Source organism: Amblyraja radiata, chromosome 3 (assembly GCF_010909765.2).
Source record: "Amblyraja radiata isolate CabotCenter1 chromosome 3, sAmbRad1.1.pri, whole genome shotgun sequence".
Taxonomy (NCBI): domain Eukaryota; kingdom Metazoa; phylum Chordata; class Chondrichthyes; order Rajiformes; family Rajidae; genus Amblyraja; species Amblyraja radiata.
Window position 1 is genome coordinate 107,811,415 of NC_045958.1, and position 20,800 is coordinate 107,832,214.

Genomic DNA, 20,800 nt, shown 5'->3' on the forward strand with positions numbered 1-20,800 from the left:
CTGCAGTATTGTGTGCAGTTTTGGTCTCCAAATTTGAGGAAGGACATTCTTGCTATTGAGGGAGTGCAGCGTAGGTTCACAAGGTTAATTCCCAGGATGGCGGGACTGTCATATGCTGAGAGAATGGAGCGGCTGGGCTTGTATACTCTGGAATTTAGAAGGATGAGAGGGTATCTTATTGAAATAAGATTATTAAGGGCTTGGACACGCTAGAGGCAGGAAACATGTCCCTGATGTTGGGGGAGTCCAGAACCAGGGGCCACAGTTTAAGAATAAGGGGTAAGCCATTTAGAACAGAGATGAGGAAACACTTTTTCACACATATAGAGTTGTGAGTCTGTGGAATTCTCTGCCTCAGAGGGCAGTGGAGGCCGGTTCTCTGGATGCTTTCAAGAGAGAGCTAGATAGGGCTCTTGAAGATAGCGGGGTCAGGGGATATGGGGAGAAGGTAGGAACGGGGTACTGATTGTGGATGATCAGCCATGATCACATTGAATGGCGGTGCTGGCTTGAAGGGCCGAATGGCCTACTCCTGCACCTATTGTCTATTGACAATTTACAGAAGCCAATCAACCCACAAACCTGTACGCTTTGGAGGGTGGGAGGAAACCGGAGCACCTGGAGAAAACCTGCAGAGTCACAGGGAGAACGTACAAACTCTGTACAGACGGCACATGTAATCAGGTTCAAAAGCTGGGTCTCTGATGCTGTAAGGCATTAACTCTACCGCTGTATCACTGTGCTGCCAAAAACATTTCCTATTTATGTACCTGGCCAAATGGCTCTTAAATATTGTTATTTTACCTGCCTTTACCACTGCCTCCGGCAGTTCCTTCCATGTATTCACTCTGAATGGAAAAGATGCTCCTCTTGTTCCCATTAAATCTCTCCCCTCTCACTTTCAACCTCTGCTCTCTGGTTCTTGAATGCACAGTCTAGGAAAAAGAAGATTGTTAAGGGCTTGGACACAATAGAGGCAGGAAACATGTTCCCGATGTTGGGGGGAGTCCAGAACCAGGGGCCACAGTTTAAGAATAAGGAGTAAGCCATTTAGAACGGAGACGAGGAAACACTTTTTCTCACAGAGTGTGGTGAGTCTGTGGAATTCACTGCCTCAGAGGGCTGTGGAGGCAGGTTCTCTGGATACTTTCAAGAGAGAGCTAGATAGGGTTCTTAAAGACAGCAGGGATATGGGGAGAAGGCAGGAATGGGGTAGTGATTGGGGATGATCAGCCATGATCACATTGAATGGCAGTGCTGGCTCGAAGGGCCAAATGGCCTACTCCTGCACCTATTGTCTATTCATCCTATCTAAGCCCTTCGTGATTTTATACACCTCTAAGAGATCACTCCTCATCCTCCTGCGCTCTGGGGAATAAAGTCCTTGCCTGCCCAACCTCTCCCTATAACTCAGTCCCCCGAGTCAATAGACAAGCGAGCACCGCCATTCAATGTGATCATGGCTGATCATCCCCAGACGCCAACTATTTATTTGACAACACAGAGGCTGCTTGGCCTGCTGCGTTCCTCCAGCAGTTATTTTTCGCTACGTCCCTTTATTATCACCAGCATTTCTTCCCAAGCATCACACACTGCCATCTTGTGGTAAGAATACAACGCAGGATAGTCTTCCTTACACTCAATAGCAGGAAAGAACTGCAGATGCTAGTTTATCCTGAAGATAAGATCCAAAATGCTGGGGTAACTCAGGGGGTCAGGGAGCATCTCTGGAGAAAAGGAATAGGTTTTAGGTTGGAAGCCTTCTTCAGACTCATTCAGACAAATAGCAGTTAACTCACTTTGCTGGCAAGAGTAAACTATCTTTGACTGACCCCATTGTTTCTCCATTGAGTTGTTGAGCACAGAAATAGTCTCTTTAGCCCAACTCATCCATACCCAAGATGCCACATCCAAGCTCCTCCCGTTTGTCCACACCTGGCCCATATCTCTCCAAAACCGTTCCCATCCAAGTACCCGATCAAATGTCTTTTAATACAAACCTGAGAGTCAACCTTTCAACTCAGAGGGTGGAATCAAATGGAACAAGCTGCCAGAGGAGGTCGTTGAAGCAGATAATATCACAGCATTTAAGATACATGGGCAGGTAAGTGGATAGGAAACGTTTTGAGGGATATGGGCCAAATCTAGCAAATGAGACCAGCTTATATGGGTCAAATTGGTCGGCACGGACGAGTTGAGCCAAAGGGCCTGTTTCCGTGCTGTATCTATCTATATTACTAAAAGTAAGATCTTGACCACTTCCTGTTTTTCTGTTACATGATTTTAGAAAAGACTTTGCCACTTATGGCTGTGATTTTTGGCCAACTTACTCATAAGTCCCCTTCCGCTGCGCAGGACAAGAGGATTTTCCCCATCGATGAAACATAAAAAAGTTATTAATGTTTAAAAAATGTTGACATTCTCTCTGCTGCCCCTGCTCGTGGCAGGGACTATAAAACCCGGAAGTGTAGTGCCTCAGTCTCTGCAAGATGGGGGAAGTGAGAGGGTCACGTCTCTCAGTCTGAGCTGTGAATAACACATGTCTACTAAACTCTGAGTTTGGTTTTACTGGCCTTGAGTGCCCTGAATGTGGTTTGGGTTGAAGTAAAAGCGCTGCAAATGGTTGGGTGGGGCTTTGGGTTGAAGTTAAAGCACTGCAAATGGTTGGGTGGGCTTTGGTTTGAAGTTAAAGCACAGCAAATGGTTGGCTGGGGCTTTGGGTTGAAGTTAAAGCACTGCAAATGGTTGGGTGGGCTTTGGTTTGAAGTTAAAGCACAGCAAATGGTTGGCTGGGGCTTTGGGTTGAAGTTAAATCACTGCAAACGGTTGGCTGGGGCTTTGCGTTGTAGGTTGTAGGTTTCACCCTGCTTGAAATGGTATAAAACTGCATTTGATTGTGGTGGCCTTGCACCCTGCATGAAATGGTATGAAACTGCAATTGAATGTGGTGGCCTTGCACGCTGCATGAAATGGTATGAAACTGCATTTGAATTTGGTGGCCTTGCACGCTGCATGAAATGGCATGAAACTGCATTTGAATTTGGTGGTCTTGCACCCTGCTTGAAGTGGTCAGAAACTGCACTTGAATTTGGTGGCCTTGCACCCTGCTTGAAGTGGTATGAAACTGCATTTGAATTTGGTGGTCTTGCACCCTGCTTGAAGTGGTAGGAAACTGCACTTGAATTCGGTGGCCTTGCACCCTGCTTGAGGTGGTATGAAACTGCACTTGAATTTGGTGGCCTTGCACCCGGCTTGAAATGTAATTTCAAGGAATAGCCGCGAGTCAACTGCCAGTCCACCAGAAGTGAGTGAGCTGCCAGCACATCAGGCTTGAGGGACTGAGCTGCCACGCCAAGAATCCATTTGGCCCACAATGTCCACACTAGTCCTCTGGAGGCCAGTCCCTTCAGCCCACAACACCCATACCAGCGCTCGAGAAAGCCCCCCCAATCCCCAACAATATTGGAATTGGTGGAGAGGTGGAATATTGCATTGGGGACCAGCCCTCCCGCGTGAACATGGGACCCAACGGGTCCCACTTCGTCCAGTGACTCGATAAATGCTTAGAGGTGCGCAGCTTTCATTTTGCCTATATATTCTGTCATCTTTGACTTAAGGTCCTGTCCCACTTACGTGACTTTTTCGGCGACTACCGGCTCCCGTCATAGGTCGTTGCAGGTCGCCAAAATTTTTCAACATGTTGAAAATTCAGCGGTGACCCGAAAGACGCGACAACTCTTTGGGCGACTGAGGAGACTACTCATGACCATACAGGTGACACCCCGGCAACACGTCGCGGGGTGAAGCCTGTATGGTCGTGTGTAGTCGCCCAAAGAGTCGTACCTTGTTCTGGTCGCTGCTGGATTTTCAACAGGTTGAACATTTTCGGCGACCTCTAACGACGGGTGCCGACAGTCACCGAAAAAGTCGCATAAGTGGGACAGGCCCATTAGGATTTAAATTTCATCTCAGGTCGATGAGGATATAGAGGGGACCTTTTTGCTTTCATTCAGAATCTAGAATTAGAGATCGCCGTTAAAAAATATGGGACCTCCTTATTTGAGATACTTATTTTGTTTGGCTTGGTCACTGCAATCCAAAAGGTCCCTTCCTGTGCTGTAAAGTTTTATGATACTTTAATTATAGTTTTGCACTGGGCAATACCTTTACCCACACGGTCACTTAAAGGACGGTCAACACTTACTGCCAGAGCCTGAAGTAGAAATAAAAAGCATTGTTCACCATCAATATGAATTTTTATTCAATAAAAAGATACCAACACTTTGTTTCATCATACAGTGCTATATTATTAAGTCATTGTAAACTTTCAGTAATCAATGACAATTTGAAATAATTAAGACAAAAGTACAATTTGCACTCAAACAATTTTTGACAATAATGCATTGATGTCTAAATTGCTGTACCAATGGCGGAAGTGGTTTATATCCATGGATTCAACTATCATGAAGGGAAGGCACTAAATCAGATCCAAAGGCTACACTTCCCATCCTCTCCCCAGGAGACAAAGGAGAACAAGGCACAGGTCATCCATCATAGATTAACAAGTGACCACATCCGAGGTTCAAGAATCGACGAGAGTGGCTGTGTCCGTTCATCATTCAGTACGAAATAAGTTGGTGAATTCTAGATGACAAATTAAAGAAGTGCTGTTGGAGCTACAATGCTTTCAGTATGTGTTACTACTCAAGATTTCAATCTTGCTAATCATGTCCCAGGACTAACCAATTACACTGTGTGCAAGATAAAGACTTGTATGTCGAACTTTGGTTTATAATTTGACTTCATTTTGTAGGAATTGCACAGAGCAAAGGTTGCATATTTTAGGACTCGGGTATGTCAAAGAACATAGAACAGTTTGTTCGTAAGCCCTGAACTTTGAAATTGATAGCAAAAGATTTTCTGGAGAAGTTGGCTATGCAATTGTGGAACGATCACTTTCTCTCAAATGTTCAAACTTCTATTTAGCAACTTTCGTTACCCAAGAATATCAATACTTCAAAGCCAATAAAACCCTTTTGAAATATCAGCAGCTGTGATAGTGTTAATCATGGCAGCCAACCCTACAAAAAATGGCTGCACGATAAACGATCAATTCATTGATTTTAGTCGTATCGATGATGAAAAAGTGTGGTCCACGAATAAATGGTGGCCGAAAGATTTGGCGAATTCCATGGTTGATTTTGAACAGAGACATGAGATCCAGAAGATGAGAGCAAGGTCATGAAAGGACTTTTTTTAAGGAAAAGTTTTATTTGAAAGAGACAATTTAACCGTTTAGTATTCCTCCTGCCATGCATTGAAATATCATCCTGATTTCTCTATGAAAGTCTATTGAACCACAACTTGAACTGCCAATTTTGAGGTGAAAGTAAACCAGGGCTAGCTGCGCAACTGCACCTATGTCAGTTATGAAAAACTGGTGCAAAAAGCAATAAACTGTTCAAACATGTCAACTTACACAAGGAAGTACATATGCTGGTTTATCTGTGTAGAACATGGATAAGTGACGTTTTCCATGTTCTCCAGTGATGCTGCCTAACCCGCTGTGTTACTCCAGCATTTTGTGCCCCTTTTTTTTTACACCAAACGACACTATGTTCATCAAACCATTATTATTTTTTACTCAAAAGCAACTTTTCTACCTATTTGTAATTTAAGTCTTTTTAAAATTAAAGTGCCTTTAAAACTTAGCACATTGATTGCCCTTAACAATAAAGCTCAAAGAGATAACTTTCAAAATTACAGGAAAAGAGATAGTATTCAACTTCTTAACAGGATAGATCAGAGAAGCTGTAATCACTCGATCGAAATAGCCAGCACAAAACAATACGAATGGCTCACAACTGGCAGGTGAATCATTGTAAAGAGTAAGACAAATTACTTTTGAAATAATTCTGCATAGAATTTGTGTAATTTTCTTACATTTTCGCAGCAGTCTAAGTGAAATAAAATTCCTTGGTGAGCATAGAAATAATGCATGGGATTTGTTTCTTTGCACGGAAGAGCTCTGCATCAGTATTCGATTCAAATTCAAGTGCCACTTTGTGATTGACTCTGGTAAGCAGTTGCATCAGTTCAAGTTTCTTGCCATACCTATTCAGTACGTGGCATAATGATTGAATAAACCAGGAACCGTTGCTTGTATTTCGCCAAGAGTAATAGCCTGATAAAGAGAAAAAAAGCAAATAAATGTGTTATCTTTGGAATTTTCATGAAAAGCTTTTCAAAACAGTGGCATTGAAAGGTTTAGAAAGCTGAAATTGCACAGTGCACTCAAGAAATCAAGTTCAAGTTCAAGTTCAAGTGAGTTTATTGTCATGTGTCCCTGTATAGGACAATGAAGTTCTTGCTTTGCTTAAGCACACAGAAAACAGATAAATGTGTCCATATAACATGATATAAATATAAAGGAACGCAGAAGAAAACTTAAAACAGGGAGGCAGGAGGACTCACAGGAGCAGTATTAGGCCATTCAGCCCATCAAGTCTACTCCACCTTTCAATCATGGCTAAAAGAGCCCATGATATATCCCTGGCTAGTAGGGTTAAGAAAAATCCAAAAAGTATTTTATACATGCATTAAATCGAGAGGGTACACTAGAGGGGAAACTTAGCCTAATTTATATAATAGTCCAATAAATGTGTAAACATTTGTACCCAGGATTATTTATGACAATGTAAGGACCTATCCATCTAACAATGCAATTCCAAAACAAGTCTGAGCTGTAGCCTTGAATTTCTAATTCCAAGTGATGAGAGTGTAAGTTGCCTGTACGCCTGTAAGTTGCCTCCCTAACCCCAGTCTCCTGCCTTCTCCCCGTAACCTCTGACACCCGTACTAATCAAGAAACTATCTATCTCTGCCTTAAATATATCCACTGACTTGGCCTCCACTGCCTTCTGTGGCAAAGAATTCCACAGATTCACCACCCTCTGACTAAAGAAATTTCTCCTCATCTCCTTCCTAAAATAATGTCCTTTAATTTTGAGGCTATGACCTCGTCCTAGACTCTCTCACTAGTGGAAACATGCTCTCCACATCCACTCTATCCAGCCTTTCATTATTCTGTACGTTTCAATGAGGCCCCCCTTCATTCTTCTAAACTTCAGCGAGTACAGGCCCAGTGCCGCCAGAGAAATTCATGTTAGATACAGTCAGGTCTTATGGCGCAGTGGTAGAGATGCTACCTTAGAGGCGCTGTGTGTAGGGTTTGTACGTTCTCCCCGTGACCGCTTTTGGTTTTCACAAGTTATAGAAGTACATTTAGGCCATTCGGCCCATCGAGTCTACTCCGCCGTTTAATCATGGCTGATCTCAGCCTCCTATTCCCATTTTCCTACCTTCGCCCCATAACTCTTGACACCTGTTCTAATCAAGAATTTGTCTATCTCTGACTTAAAAATATCCACTGACTTGGCCTCCACATCCCATGTTAATTCCACAGTATAACTACCCTCTGACTAAAGAAGTTCTTCCTCACCTCATTTCTAAAAGAGAGCGCCCTTTAATTCTGAGGCTATGACTGGTCCTAGACTCTCCCACCAGTGGAAACACCCTTTCCACATCCATTCCATCTATGCCTTTCATTATTCTGTAAGTTTCAATGAGGTCACCCTTCAACCTTCTGAACTCCAGCGAGTACAGGCCCAGTGCCGACAAACGCTCATCATACGCTAACCCACTTATTCCTGCAATTATTCTTGTCAACCTCCTCTGGACCCTCTCCAGAGCCAGCACATCCTTCCTCAGATATGGGACCCAAATTTGCTCACAGTACTCCAAAAGCGGCCTGACCAGTGCCTTATAGAGCCTCAGCATTACATCTCTGTTATTGTATTCCAGTCCTCTTGATATAAATGCTTGCATTGAATTTGCCTTCGATAGGCACAAAATGCCAGAGTAACTCAGCGGGACAGGCAGCATCTCTGGGAGAGAAGAAATGGGTGACGTTTCGGGTTGAGACCCTTCCTCAGACGTCAGGAGAGAGGGAGGTGCACAGATAAGGAAGTGTATAGTGTGAAACAGGACAAAGGGGACAGAGATCAAGGAAAATGTAGAATAGGCCATAGTTAGTTGGGAAAAGGTAACAACAAAGCAAACAGAGATAAAATGTAGTTCAAGACTTCTGGTCGGAGAATTGGGAAGGGGGAGGGATGGAGAGAGTGGGAAAGCAAGCGTTAATTGAGATGAATGAAGTCAATGTTCATACCACTGAAGTGTAAACTGCCCAAGCGAGATTATGAGGTGCTGTTAATCCAATTTGCTCTGGGCCTCACTCTGACCAATGGAAGAGGCCCAGGACAGAAAGGTCAGTGTGGGAATGGGGGGGGGGGGGTGTTAAAAGTGTTCAGCAACCAGGAGATCAGGTAGGTTTAGGCAGACTGAGTGGAGATGTTCAGCGAAACGATCACCAAGCCTTCGCTTGGTCCTGCCAATATATAGGAATCTACACCTGGAACACCTGGTTACAGTGGGATGAGATTGGAGGTGGTGCAAGTGAACCTCTGCCTCACCGGAAAAGACTGTCAGGGTCCTTCGACGTGGTCGAGGGAGGGGGAGGGGCGAGTTTAGGTACAAGTGTTGCATCTTCTGTGGTTGCTGGGGAAAGTACCTGGGAAGGGGGTGGTTTGGGTGGGAAGGGACAAGTTGATCAGGGAGCTGAGGGGGGAACAGTCTCTGCAGAAAGCAGTGGAGATTGGGAAGATGTAGCTAGTGGTGGGATCCCGTTGAAGGTGGCAAATATGTCAGAGGATAATGTGCTGTATGCGACGGCTGGTGGGGTGGAAGGTGAGGACTAGGGGGACTCTGTCCCTGTTACGACTGGGGGGAGGGGGAGCAAGAGCGGAGCTGCGGGATATCGAGAAGACCCTAGTGAGAGCCTCATCTATAATGGAAGTGGTGAACACCTGTTCCCTAAATAATGAAGAATCCTGGTATGGAACACCTAATCTTGGGCGCAGATGTGGCGTAGACAGAGGAATTGGCAGCAGGGGAAAGAGTTTTTACAGGTAGTGGGCTGGGAAGAAGTGTAGTCTATATCGCTGTGGCAGTCAGGCTTGATCTTCCCTTCACAAAACCACGCTAACTTCGGCCTATTTTATCGTGAACTTCTGGTTCGTAACCTCATCCTTACTAATTGACTAAAACCTTACCAACCACAGAAGTTAGGCTAACCGGCCTATAGTTTCCGTTCTTCTGCTTTGCTGCCTTCTTGTACAGCGGGGTGATATTCACAATTTTACAATCTTCAGGAATCACTCCTAGTGATTCTTGAAATATCACAACCAATGTCTCCACAATCTCAGAGGCCACCTCCTTCAGAGCCCTGAGGTGCAGTCCATCCGGTCCAGGTGACTTATCCACCCTCAGACTTCAGTTTTCCTGGCACCTTCTCCTTAGTAATCGCCACTCCACTAACTTCTCTAGGATTGCAGGCACACTGCTGGTGTCTCCCACCGTGAAGACGGATGCAAAAAAGTTATTAAATTCCTCTGCCATTTCTTGATTTTCTCTGGGATCTCCGGCTTCCTCCCACACTCCAAAGACATTCGGGTTTGTGGGTTAATTGGTTTGGTATAATTGTAAATTGTCCCTGGTGTGTGCGCAGGTTAGTGTTGGTGTTTTGGGATCGTTGGACGGTGCCTGTTTCCGCGCTGCATCTCTAAACTAAACCTGATCATTTTGCAGCTGCAACTAGAATAGTAGGAACTTCACAGACGCGATATCGGAGTGTTCTACGGTATTACTCACCAGGTGCTGTGGAATAAGCATACAGGAAGTCAGCCTCAATAGGTATTTTCTGCAGGGATGCACTCATTTCATCGATGCTATCTGTTTCAACTGCGTCTGCCTCAACACCCATGTCGAATTCATTTCCTCGACAGGCCTAAACGGCAGAGAACAGGAAATCAAAGACAAAAGTAAAACATCTGGAAATTACCAAGGACTTGCAAATTAGAGAAGGAACATACAAGTTGCTTAAACAAAATTTGATTCTGGAACTTTGGTAACAGTAAGCTGCAACACACTGCATCATCATTCATCTTTGTTCGTATTCTCTTTCAAAGATGTTTTCTAACCAAGTTAGTTTGTTTGAATATTGGCATTTTATGCTCCGTCTGAAGTATCTTTAAATGATATTTGGTTTCCTGCTGTAACTTTATGCTGCGGTTGGAGAAATTAGGCTTCGTTCAAACAGTGTTTTGATGGAAATTTTTAACTCATGGGTTAAAAACAAAAACTACAAATTGACTTTTTAACTTCAGAGAAATAGGTGAGAATTTGCATCCAAATAAAGTTTAGTATTGTATTTTAACCTCAGTAATGAAAATGGAAAACCACCATGCATTCAGAAATACAGCGATACATGTATAATAGGAGCAGAGGCTGACCATGCAGCCCCAAGCTTAGTTTAACTAGCCTCATGCTTAGTTGCCTATCTCAAGCCCACTTCTGTTCTAAAATCTCCTGCCCAACACCTATCGATCGAATCTTGCATCCAGTGCCAGAGCTTCCACAACCCCCTGTGGTCGAGATTTCCAAATATTCACAACTTAATGACCACATTTCTCCTCTCAGGCCTAAATGACTGATTACTTTTCCTAAGAGTAGGGGTGCTAGTGGTTGCACAGTGGCACCACGGTAGAGTTGCTGCCTTACAGCGCCAGAGAACCGGATTCAATCCTAACTACGGGTGCTGTCTGCACGGAGTTTGAACGTTCTTCCCGTGACCTTGTGGGTTTTCTCCAGGTGCTCTGCTTTCCTTACAGACTCCATTGATGTACAAGTTTGTAGGTTAATTGGCTTTGGTAACATTGAAAAATTACAAATTGTCCCAGGTGTGATGGATAGTGCTAGTGTGTGGGTGGGGGGAGGGGAATCTCCGGTCAGCACGGACTCAGTGGGCTGAAGGGCCTGTTTCCATGCTGTATCTCTAATGTAAATTAAAGTAATGAATATGTCCACTGTAGACTCTCCCAACAATGGGAAGAACCACTTGCAACTAACTCAGTACATGATTGTCACGTGCATCGAGATACAGTGAAAAGCTTTGCTTGTGCGCCATCCAGTCAAATCATACCATACATAAATATAATCAAGCCACTTGACCATCTCAACCAGAATTGACATGGCAAAGACATGATGGGTCGCACGGCCGGTTTTTGTGCCTTATGACTTAAGTTATGCATACACATTATGTGGCAGCACAGCACTGCTGCCTCACAGCGCCCGAGACCTGGCCTCGGGTGTCTGTGTGGAGTTTGCATGTTCTCAACAGACAATAGGTGCAGGAGCAGGCCATGCGCCCCTTCAATGTGATCATGGCTGATCATCCCCAATCAGTACCCCGTTCCTGCCTTCTCCCCATATCCCCCGACTCTGCTATTTTTAAGAGCCCTATCTAGCTCTCTCTTGAAAGCATCCAGAGAACCTGCCTCCACCGCCCTCGGAGGCAGAGAATTCCACAGACTCACCACTCTCTGTGAGAAAAAGTGTTTCCTCGTCTCCGTTCTAAATGGCTTGCTCCTCATTCTTTAACTGTGGCACCTGGTTCTGGATTCCCCCAACATCGGGAACATGTTTCCTGCCTCTAGTGTGTCCAAGCCCTGAACAATCTTATATGTTTCAATGAGATGCCCTCTCATCCTTCTAAACTCCAGATTGTACAAGCCCAGCTGTTCCATTCTCTAAGCATATGACAGTCCTGCCATCCCGGGAATTAACCTTGTAAACCTACGCTGCACTCCCTCAATAGCAAGAATGTCCTTCCTCAAATTAGGGGACCAAAACTGCACACAATACTCCAGGTGTGGTCTCACTAGGGCTCTGTACAACTGCAGAAGGACCTCTTTGCTCCTATATTCGATTCCTCTTGTTATAAAGGCCAACATGCCATTCGCTTTCTTCACTGCCTGCTGTACCTGCATGCTTACTTTCATAGACTGATTACCACCAGATCCCATTGTACTTCCCCTTTTCCCAACTTGATGCCATTTAGATAGTAAATCTGCCTTCCTGTTTTTGCTACCAAAGTGGATAACCTCACATTTATCTACATTAAACTTCATCTGCCATGCATCTGCCCAACCTGTCCAAGTCACCCTGCATTCTGGGTTTCCCCCAGGTGCTCCGGTTTCCTCCCACATACCAAAGATGTGGTAGGTTATTTGGCCTCTGTAAATTGCCCCTAGTGTGTAGTGAGTGGATAAGAAAGGGGGATAATATTGAACTGGTATGAAAGAGTAATTGATGGTCAGTTTGGACTTTCATCGGCTGAAGGCCGTGTTTCCATGTGGTATCTATTAATTGATCAATCAATCAATGAATCATATCTTTAATTATCAGTATTGAAGACCAAGAAAGAATTGCACATGATCAGCTGAACCATTAAGTTTAAGAAAGAACTGCAGATGCTGAAAAAAATCGAAGGTAGTCAAAATGCTGGAGAAACTCAGCGGGTGAGGCAGCATCTATAGAGTGAAGGAATAGGTGACATTTCGGGTAGAGACCCTTCTTCAGTCTGTAGAAGGGTTTCAACCCAAAACGTCACCTATTCCTTCGCTCCATAGATGCCGCCTCATCCGCTGAGTTTCTTCAATAAAAAGTTACGTGTATTTTCACTGGACCATTTTAGTGCAAATACCACCTGCAGAGGAAAGGTACCAAAAGATACACAAACACTTGGTGAATATTAAAATTAGCTTCAAACCAGTTTACAAACATGTACTGATCCTTCCATACCTGTATGAAAAACAACTTGGGCTTGCCAATCAGAGATCGACATCGATCTCCTCTAAAAATACTCGTGAATTCCTTAATTTCCAAGCAGCCATCTATTCCATACAGCAACCCTTCCTCTCCATGACTAAGAAAGATACAGATAAATGCCGCCACCTGGCTATGGTCGTTCTTGGCAACTATCAGCAAACAAAATGGAATGCAATGAGTTAGTTATAAATGCATTAACAGTTGATAGAACTTTAAAATCTAGATTTCTTTATTTCTTCCCAAATTTGCTCCATTATGGGCACACAAATACACGCAGAAACAAGACGACAATATGCACGGCGATATTTTACTTTCCTTGCCTGCAGTCCGCCCCTTCACCCTTTTTTATTTTTAGTCCCGTTAAAAAACAAATGTTAGTTGGAGGTATCTTATGTGGTGGGTGGGGGAGGGGAAGGGGGAAACTTTATTTCCTAGTCCCTAACTGGTCGGAGAGGCGGCTTCCCTCTGAACTGCTTCTTCACCCCTTCCTCGCGGCCTACCATCGAAACTGGAGTGGCGTTTCCTGTCGGGACTACAGCTTCGGCGGTGACCGTGCAGCGCTGGGCCACCATCACGGGGCGGGCGATGCCTTACCGGGTCGCCGTGCGGTAAGCTCCGGCGTGCTGCGATCGCCGACTTCCAACATCCGAGGAGCTGTGGTGGCGGACGTCCAACTTTCCAGCAAAGAGGGCCTGAAAACATCGGACTGGCTGCGGAGGCCACAATTAGGCCCCGACCTCGGGTGTTTCACAGAGGAAGAGGACTTAACTTTTTGCTGCCTTTCCACACAGTGGAAAATTTTGATTCTGTTGTGGGGGGACGTTCATGTTGAATTCTATAATGTGTTGTGTCATTTTTCTTATTTTTAATTTTTCTATGGATGTACGGAAACTTTATTATTTCTTTTATGTAAAGCACTTTGGTGTCAACGCGAGTTGATTTAAACGTGCTATATAAATAAAATTTACTTATTTGTTTATTAATTTTATAATATTGCTGGGTGGGCCTGCATTCAGGTGAAACTGCTTTCGTACCAGCCTGTAACCAAGCTTAATAGTGGTTCAAGTCCAAGGTCAATAGCGTGTCAAGTCTAAGATTTATGGGGAAACAGAACTGCCAAAGAACTTTGTTCACTAAACAAAGAAGTATAAACTTGGGTTTACACCAAACATGTAGAGATGGGTGACGTTTCGGGTCAGTCTGAAGAAGGGCCACCCATCCTTTCTCTCCAGAGATGCTACTTGACTCTCTCAGTTACGCCAGCATTTTGTGTCTATGTACTTTACCAACTATGAACACCAAGTTATAACAGAATGACCAGGTAAGATTGTTTGGGTTGATGGTCTACTACTTTTCTGATTCATCATTGATCACTAATGGGCCTGTAAACATCTTTCCCCAATCATTTACACCTTAGAGATCTTCCAGGCAAATTGTCTCAGTAGCTCAAGGCTCTCATCACAAGTGAAACAGTGATCAGTTATAATTTAGCCCTAGATATCTAAACTGTGAAATGAGTATAGTATAAAACTTAATTTCACGCTAGGTCTGACCAACACTTACCACTGTTCAGCTTTTCAAGCATCTCATCGCATGTCTGATCAGTATACATTTTAATTTGAAAACCAAAGCTTTGAAAAGTCTTCTTCAAATTACCAGCATCTTGATCTGTACCATTGCGCTTACCCATGCCTTAAAAAAAGCAAAAATTAGAAAAGTAAATTTGCAATTATTTTTATTTGAGGAAGGACATTCTTGCTATTGAGGGAGTGCTGCGTAGGTTTACAAGGTTAATTCCCGGGATGGCGGGACTGTCATATGCTGAGAGAATGGAGCAGCTGGGCTTGTGCACTCTGGAATTTAGAAGAATGATAGGGGATCTTATTGAAACATACAAGATTATTACAGGTTTGGACACGCTAGAGGCAGGAAACATGTTCCCGATGTTGGGGGAGTCCAGAATAAGAATAAGGGGTAAGCCATTTAGAACGGAGATGAGGAACTTTTCACACAGAGTTGTGAGTCTGTGGAATTCTCTGCCTCAGAGGGAGGTGGAGGCTGGTTCTCTGGATACTTTCAAGAAAGAGCTAGATGGGGCTCTTAAAGATAGTCAGGGGATATGGGGAGAAGGCAGGAATGGGGTACTGATTGAGGATGATCAGCCATGATCACATTGAATGGCGGTGCTGGCCCGAAGGGCCGAATGGCCTACTCCTGCATGAATTGTCTATTGTCTATTTAAGAACCTATTTGGTTTTACAGTGGACAGTGAATTCATCAGACACCAGAGTTCCTTTTCAAACAAAATAGATTGCTGTAAGGTATTGGTGTTGATGACAAGTGTCCAGATTGTATTTACAAGGGATCAAGTAAGATAAAAACACGAAGAAGACTTTTGCTGTCTTAATTAATTGCATTGTGTCAAAGACACAATGAGAAACTCTGCTTACAACGATAAAGACTTGAAAATGGCGACTCTTGCATACCAACAACAGGAGAGCAGTCCTGAACTGCTATCTAGCTCACTGGAGACCCTTGGACTCTGTTATTCTACTAACGTTATTCCCTTTATAATGTATCTACCCACTGTGGATGGTTTGATTGTAATCATGTATTGTCTTTCCCCTGACTGGCAAGCACATAACAAAAGCTTTCCACTGTACCTCGGTACATGTGACAATAAACGAAACACAAACTGTCTCAGTGTATTATTTCTATACCCTTGTATTGTATCTAAGAAGTGCTTAAGTATTACTTGGACTGAACTGTATACAAAAATGAATTTCACTGTACCTCGGTGCACGTGACAATAAATGACCATTGAAATAGAGGCACTTTTCCACTCTCTAGTCGTTCAGCACCTTAACTTAGTTCCCAGCCTCCCAGTATCCTTCGATATATATGATCACGTACAGAGTTATCTACCTTCATACTTCTTAGGACATCGAACCCCACCTCAACCGTAATAAGAACCGACTTCAAGCCATCTACATCAATTTTCCCATGTTCCTATCTTCATCCGCGGTGAACAGAGGAGAACTATTCACTGAGTACCTTGCTCATCTCCTGTGGCACCACATATAGATGATCAATTCGGTTTATGAGGAGCCCCTATCTTACTTATTTTTCTTCGCTCCTTAATACACATAAAATCCCCGTCTACTAATACTCTCCTCCGCCTAGCAGAGCTGGTCCATACCCTCAACAACTTTTCCTTGGACTCCTCCCATTTCCTCCAAATCCAAGGCGTAGCTATGCCTGCATCTTTGTAGGGCACATCGAACAATCCTTGTTCGAGGTGTACCATGGCCCTATCCCCGAACTCTACCTCTGCTACATTGACGACTGCCTTGGTGCTGGACGACAGATGGCACAATGGGCTAAGTGTTCGGCTGGCAACCGGAAGGTAGCCGGTTCGAATCCCGCTTGGAGTGCATACTGTCGTTGTGTCCTTGGGCAAGACACTTCACCCACCTTTGCCTGTGTGTGAATGTGTGTGAGTGATTGGTGGTGGTCGGAGGGGCCGTAGGCGCAGATTGGCAGCCACGCTTCCGTCAGTCTGCCCCAGGGCAGCTGTGGCTACAGAAGTAGCTTACCACCACCGAGTGTGACTGAGGAGTGAATGAATAATGCGATGTAAAGCGCCTTGAGTATTAGAAGGGCGCTATATAAATCCCATCCATTATTATTATTATTACCTCCTGTACCCATGCAAAACTCACTGACTTCATCCATTTCATCACTAACTTAAGTAAGTAAGTTTATTGGCCAAGTATTCACATACAAGGAATTTGCCTTGGTGCTCTGCCCACAAGTAACAACATGACATACAGTGACAGTTACAAATGACTCAGAAAACACTAAACATTAATGATAAAACACCATTGATCAAGCATGTGAACCAACAAAATACCATATCAAAGGGAGGCTACAGATTTTTGGCTGTTGAGTAGAGCAACTACTCGTGGATAAAAACTGTTTTTATGTCTGACTGTGGCAGCTTTGACAGTCCGGAGTCGCCTTCCAGAGGGAAGTGATTCAAAGAGTTTGTGGCCAGGGTGAGAGGGGTTAGAGATGATCTTGCCCGCTCGCTTCCATGTCAGTGCAGTGTACAATTCATCAATGGAGGGAAGGTTGCAGCCAATAACCTTCTCAGCTGATTCGCTGCAGCCTCCAGGTGTCGCGCTTGGTGGCTGAGCCAAACCAGACCATGATGGAGAAGGTGAGAACAGACCGTGTAGAATTGGGCCATCATTGCCTGTGGCAGATTGTGCTTCCTCAGCTGCCGTAGGAAGCACATCCTCTGTTGTGCCTTTTTGAATTGAATTGATTGAATTGAATACCTTTATTGTCATTCAGACCTTACGGTCTGAACGAAATTTCGTGCCTGCAGTCATACATACAATCATACAATAAAAAACAACAATAAACACAAATTAACATCCACCACAGTGTATCCTCCAAGCACCTCCTCACTGTGGTGGAGGCAAAAATCTTAGGGTTACTGTCTCTTCCCTCCTCTTCTCCCTCTGCGCTGAGGCGATACCCCACCGGGCGATGGCACAAACAATCCCGCGGCTCACCGAACCCCGCGAACGGGCCAGTTCAAACACCACGGCCCGTGGTGGTCGAAGCTGCCGCCCTCCAGTCCAGCATACGCAGCCGCTGGCCTGCGGCTGAACCCTGGACTCAGGTCACCAGAACGCCGTCCCAGCCACCGAGCACCGTTCCAGCCCCGAGCCGGATCGTCCTCACGTGAGTACCGATCCTCCCATCGGGCTGGGCCACTCCGACCGGAGTGCCGTTCCTCCCTCGGGCTGGGCCACTCCGACGGGAGTGCCGTTCCTCCCTCGGGCTGGGCCACTCCGACGGGAGTGCCGTTCCTCCCTCGGGCTGGGCCACTCCGACGGGAACGTCACAGCCCCTCACGGGAGAGTCTCAGCCCCTCGCCAGGCCGTCCTCACGGGAGCACAGTTCCAGCCCCGAGCTGGGCCGCCCTCACGGGAGCGAGCCCAGGGCGAGTCCTGACAGTCTGCCTCCAGAGCCTCGAGGTCGCCAGCTCCGCCATTAGGCCTCAGCGCAGACGGATGCAGAGAAGGGGGATACGACAAAAAGTCGTATGCCCCCGAAGGGAGAGACACCAAGCCCCGTTTCAACCCCCCCCACATAAAAACAACTTATAAACCAAAAACGTAACTACACAAAACGAAAAAGAACAACACAAAAAAGTAAAGACAAACGGACTGCAGGCGAGCCGCAGTCGTTCCCAGCGCCGCCACTTCCGGTCTGTGGAGTCGATGGTAGCCCCCCACTTGGTTTTGACTGTGGAGTCGATGGTAGCCCCCCACTTAAGGTCCTTGGAGATGATGGTTCCCAGGAACTTAAGACTCCACAGATGTGACTGCGGTGTTGTTGATGGTGAGGGATGGGGGAGCTCTCCTAAATTTTACAATCAATTCCATTGTCTTAAGAACATTGAGCTCTAGGTTGTTGCAATGGCACCAGGACGCCAGCTGTAACACTTCCTGTCTGTAGGCAGATTCCTCCCCATCCTGGATCAATCCAATCAGGGTTGTGTCATCCACAAACTTGAGAAGTTTGAGAGGTGTCTGTGGAGGTGCAGTCGTTGGTGCAGAGAGTAGAGAGGAGAGAGCGCGCAGCCTTGAGGTGCTCCTATGCTGAGCGTTTGCGGGTCCGAGATGTGCTTTCCCAGCCTCACATGCTGCTTCCTGTCTGTCAGGAAGCTGGTGATCCACTGACAGAGGGGTTCAGGCACAGTCAACTCGGAAAGTTTAGAGTGTAGTAGCTCTGGCACAATGGTGTTGAATGCAGAGCTAAAATCAACAAACAGGATCCTCCCATAGGTCCCCTGGCAGTCTAGGTGCTGTAGGATGAAGTGCAGGCCCAGGTTGACTGCATCATCCACAGATCTATAGGCCCAATATGCAAACTGCATAATTTCCATCCGGCATTCAAATTCACCTGGACCATTTCCGACATCTCTGTACCGTTTCTAGACCTCACCATCTCCATCGCAGGTAACAGACTACTGACCGACATCTACTACAAACCTACTGACTCCCAAGGCTATCTTCCCACCCTGCTTCCTGTAAGGAATCTATCCCCCAATCCCAATTCCTCTGTCTACGCCGCATCTGCACCCAGGATGAGGTGTTCCAAACCAGGGCATCAGAGATGTCCTCATTCTTTCTGGAACAGGGGTTCCCCTCTTCGACTATAGATGAGGCTCTCATCAGGGTCTCCTCTATATCCTGCAGCTCCGCTCTCACTCCCCATCCCCCCCCACTCATAACAAGGACAGAGTCCCCCTTGTCCTCACCTTCCACCCCACCAGCCCCCTTCCCACCCAAACCACCCCTCCCCTGCTACTTTCCCTTGCAACCGCAGGAAATGCTACACTTGGTCCAGGTTCAACTGCTCTACATCGGTGAGACCAAGTGCAGGCTTGGCGATCGCTTCGCCCTACACCTCCGCTCAGTTCGCAATAACCAATCTGATCTCCCGGTGGCTTAGCATTTCAACTCCCCCTCCCATTCCGAATCCGACCTTTCTGTCCTGGGCCTCCTCCATGGCCAGAGTGAATCCCACCGCAAATTGGAGGAGCAGCACCTCATATTTCACTTGGGTAGTTCACACCCCAGCGGTATGAACATTGACTTCTCCAATTTCAGGTAGTCCTTGCTTTCTCCTTCCTTCCCCTCCCCTTCCCAACTCTCCCACAGCCTACTGTCTCCACCTCTTCCTTTCCTTCCCCCCCCCCCCCCCATCAGTCTGAAGAAGGGTTTCGACCCGAAACATCACCTATTCCTGGGCTCCATAGATGCTGCCTCATCCGCTGAGTTTCTCCAGCATTTTTGTCTACCACTGATTATAAATTAGTAGATTTACTAATTCAAGCACAATTTAAATTCAGCATATAAAGGCTGTACAAAAACAATCAAAGCAAGTCCGAGATTATTGAGCAAAGTAAGGAAATGTGCAATTACCTGTACGTTCGTGAAAATTCTTATTGTTAAAAATGATGCATGTGCCAACATGTTGGAAGTTCATATTATATTTAATATCTAGAACTTCAGGATCTGCATCCACTTCATCAGCAAATCTTTTTCGGCTTCTGAACAAGAACACATGAACACTTGACAAATGGCAAGGTATGTCAACTAAGATACAACACGTTTCAAAACAGCAAGGAAAATGTAAAAGTAGTCAATTCCCCTTGTGACTTTAATTGATAAAACATGCAGTGAAGGGAAGATTTTACTGAAACAAAGAAGATAAACATGTATTTATACAGAAAGCATTTAATAATGTCGATCCCACCTTTACTTCTAGCCCAGAAAACTCTGTGGATACATAATACTTAACCAAAGTGCCAATTCATAATTCTAGACTACTAGATCTATTTCTTCCTTATCTGCTCCCTTTAGGCTCTTAACTCGTCGCATGAAAGTAACCCCGATTTCATGGAAAGGAATATATTTTCCTATGCACAATACAAGTGCTGGAGGAACTCGGCGGATGAGGCAGCATCTCCCCAAATACTGCCTGGTCCACCGAGTTCCTCCAGCACTTTGTGTTTCGCTTAAGGTCCCTAACTATTCATTTTTACAGGTCGTGGGTTTACTGGCAAGGCCTGTATTCGGATGAATAAGTGTTTTTCACAGGTCTGTATCCGGCTACTTAACGTAACATTTCAAGTCCAATAGGTTTTGCTGGGCATGAATAGCATTATATAGCAGAACAGGATTTGGATTGACCTCCTGCTTCTTTACTCTTCCAATAATTGCATTTGTGGCATTAACAGCAACAATTTCCCATGATGGTCTGAGATCTATACAAAATCACACAACTTTTCTTTTCATAAAATGTTCAAACTGCACTGAAATTATACTGTCTTGCATTACATCAGTTTTTATCTAGTAGCTTCCTAGAGTCATACAGAATGGAAACAGGCCATATTTTCTACAGCAGGATGAACAGAACCGAATTC

The 20,800-nt window shown here is 45.1% G+C and overlaps 1 protein-coding gene across 3 annotated transcripts in view; it reads right to left on the bottom strand.

Annotated features, from left to right (window-relative positions):
• Positions 1 to 4,237: 4,237 nt before the first annotated feature.
• casp3 (caspase 3) overlaps positions 4,238 to 20,800 on the bottom strand; it is a 28,448-nt gene continuing 11,885 nt past the window's right edge. For all 3 annotated transcript variants that reach the window (XM_033018547.1, XM_033018545.1, XM_033018546.1), the window contains exons 3-7: positions 19,797 to 19,924; positions 14,353 to 14,481; positions 12,763 to 12,938; positions 9,772 to 9,907; positions 4,238 to 6,184 (exon numbers count right to left, since the gene is read on the bottom strand). In XM_033018547.1, the coding sequence (XP_032874438.1) occupies positions 5,958 to 6,184; positions 9,772 to 9,907; positions 12,763 to 12,938; positions 14,353 to 14,481; positions 19,797 to 19,924 (796 nt within the window). In that variant the 3' untranslated portion in view covers positions 4,238 to 5,957. The remainder of the gene's footprint in view (positions 6,185 to 9,771; positions 9,908 to 12,762; positions 12,939 to 14,352; positions 14,482 to 19,796; positions 19,925 to 20,800) is intronic.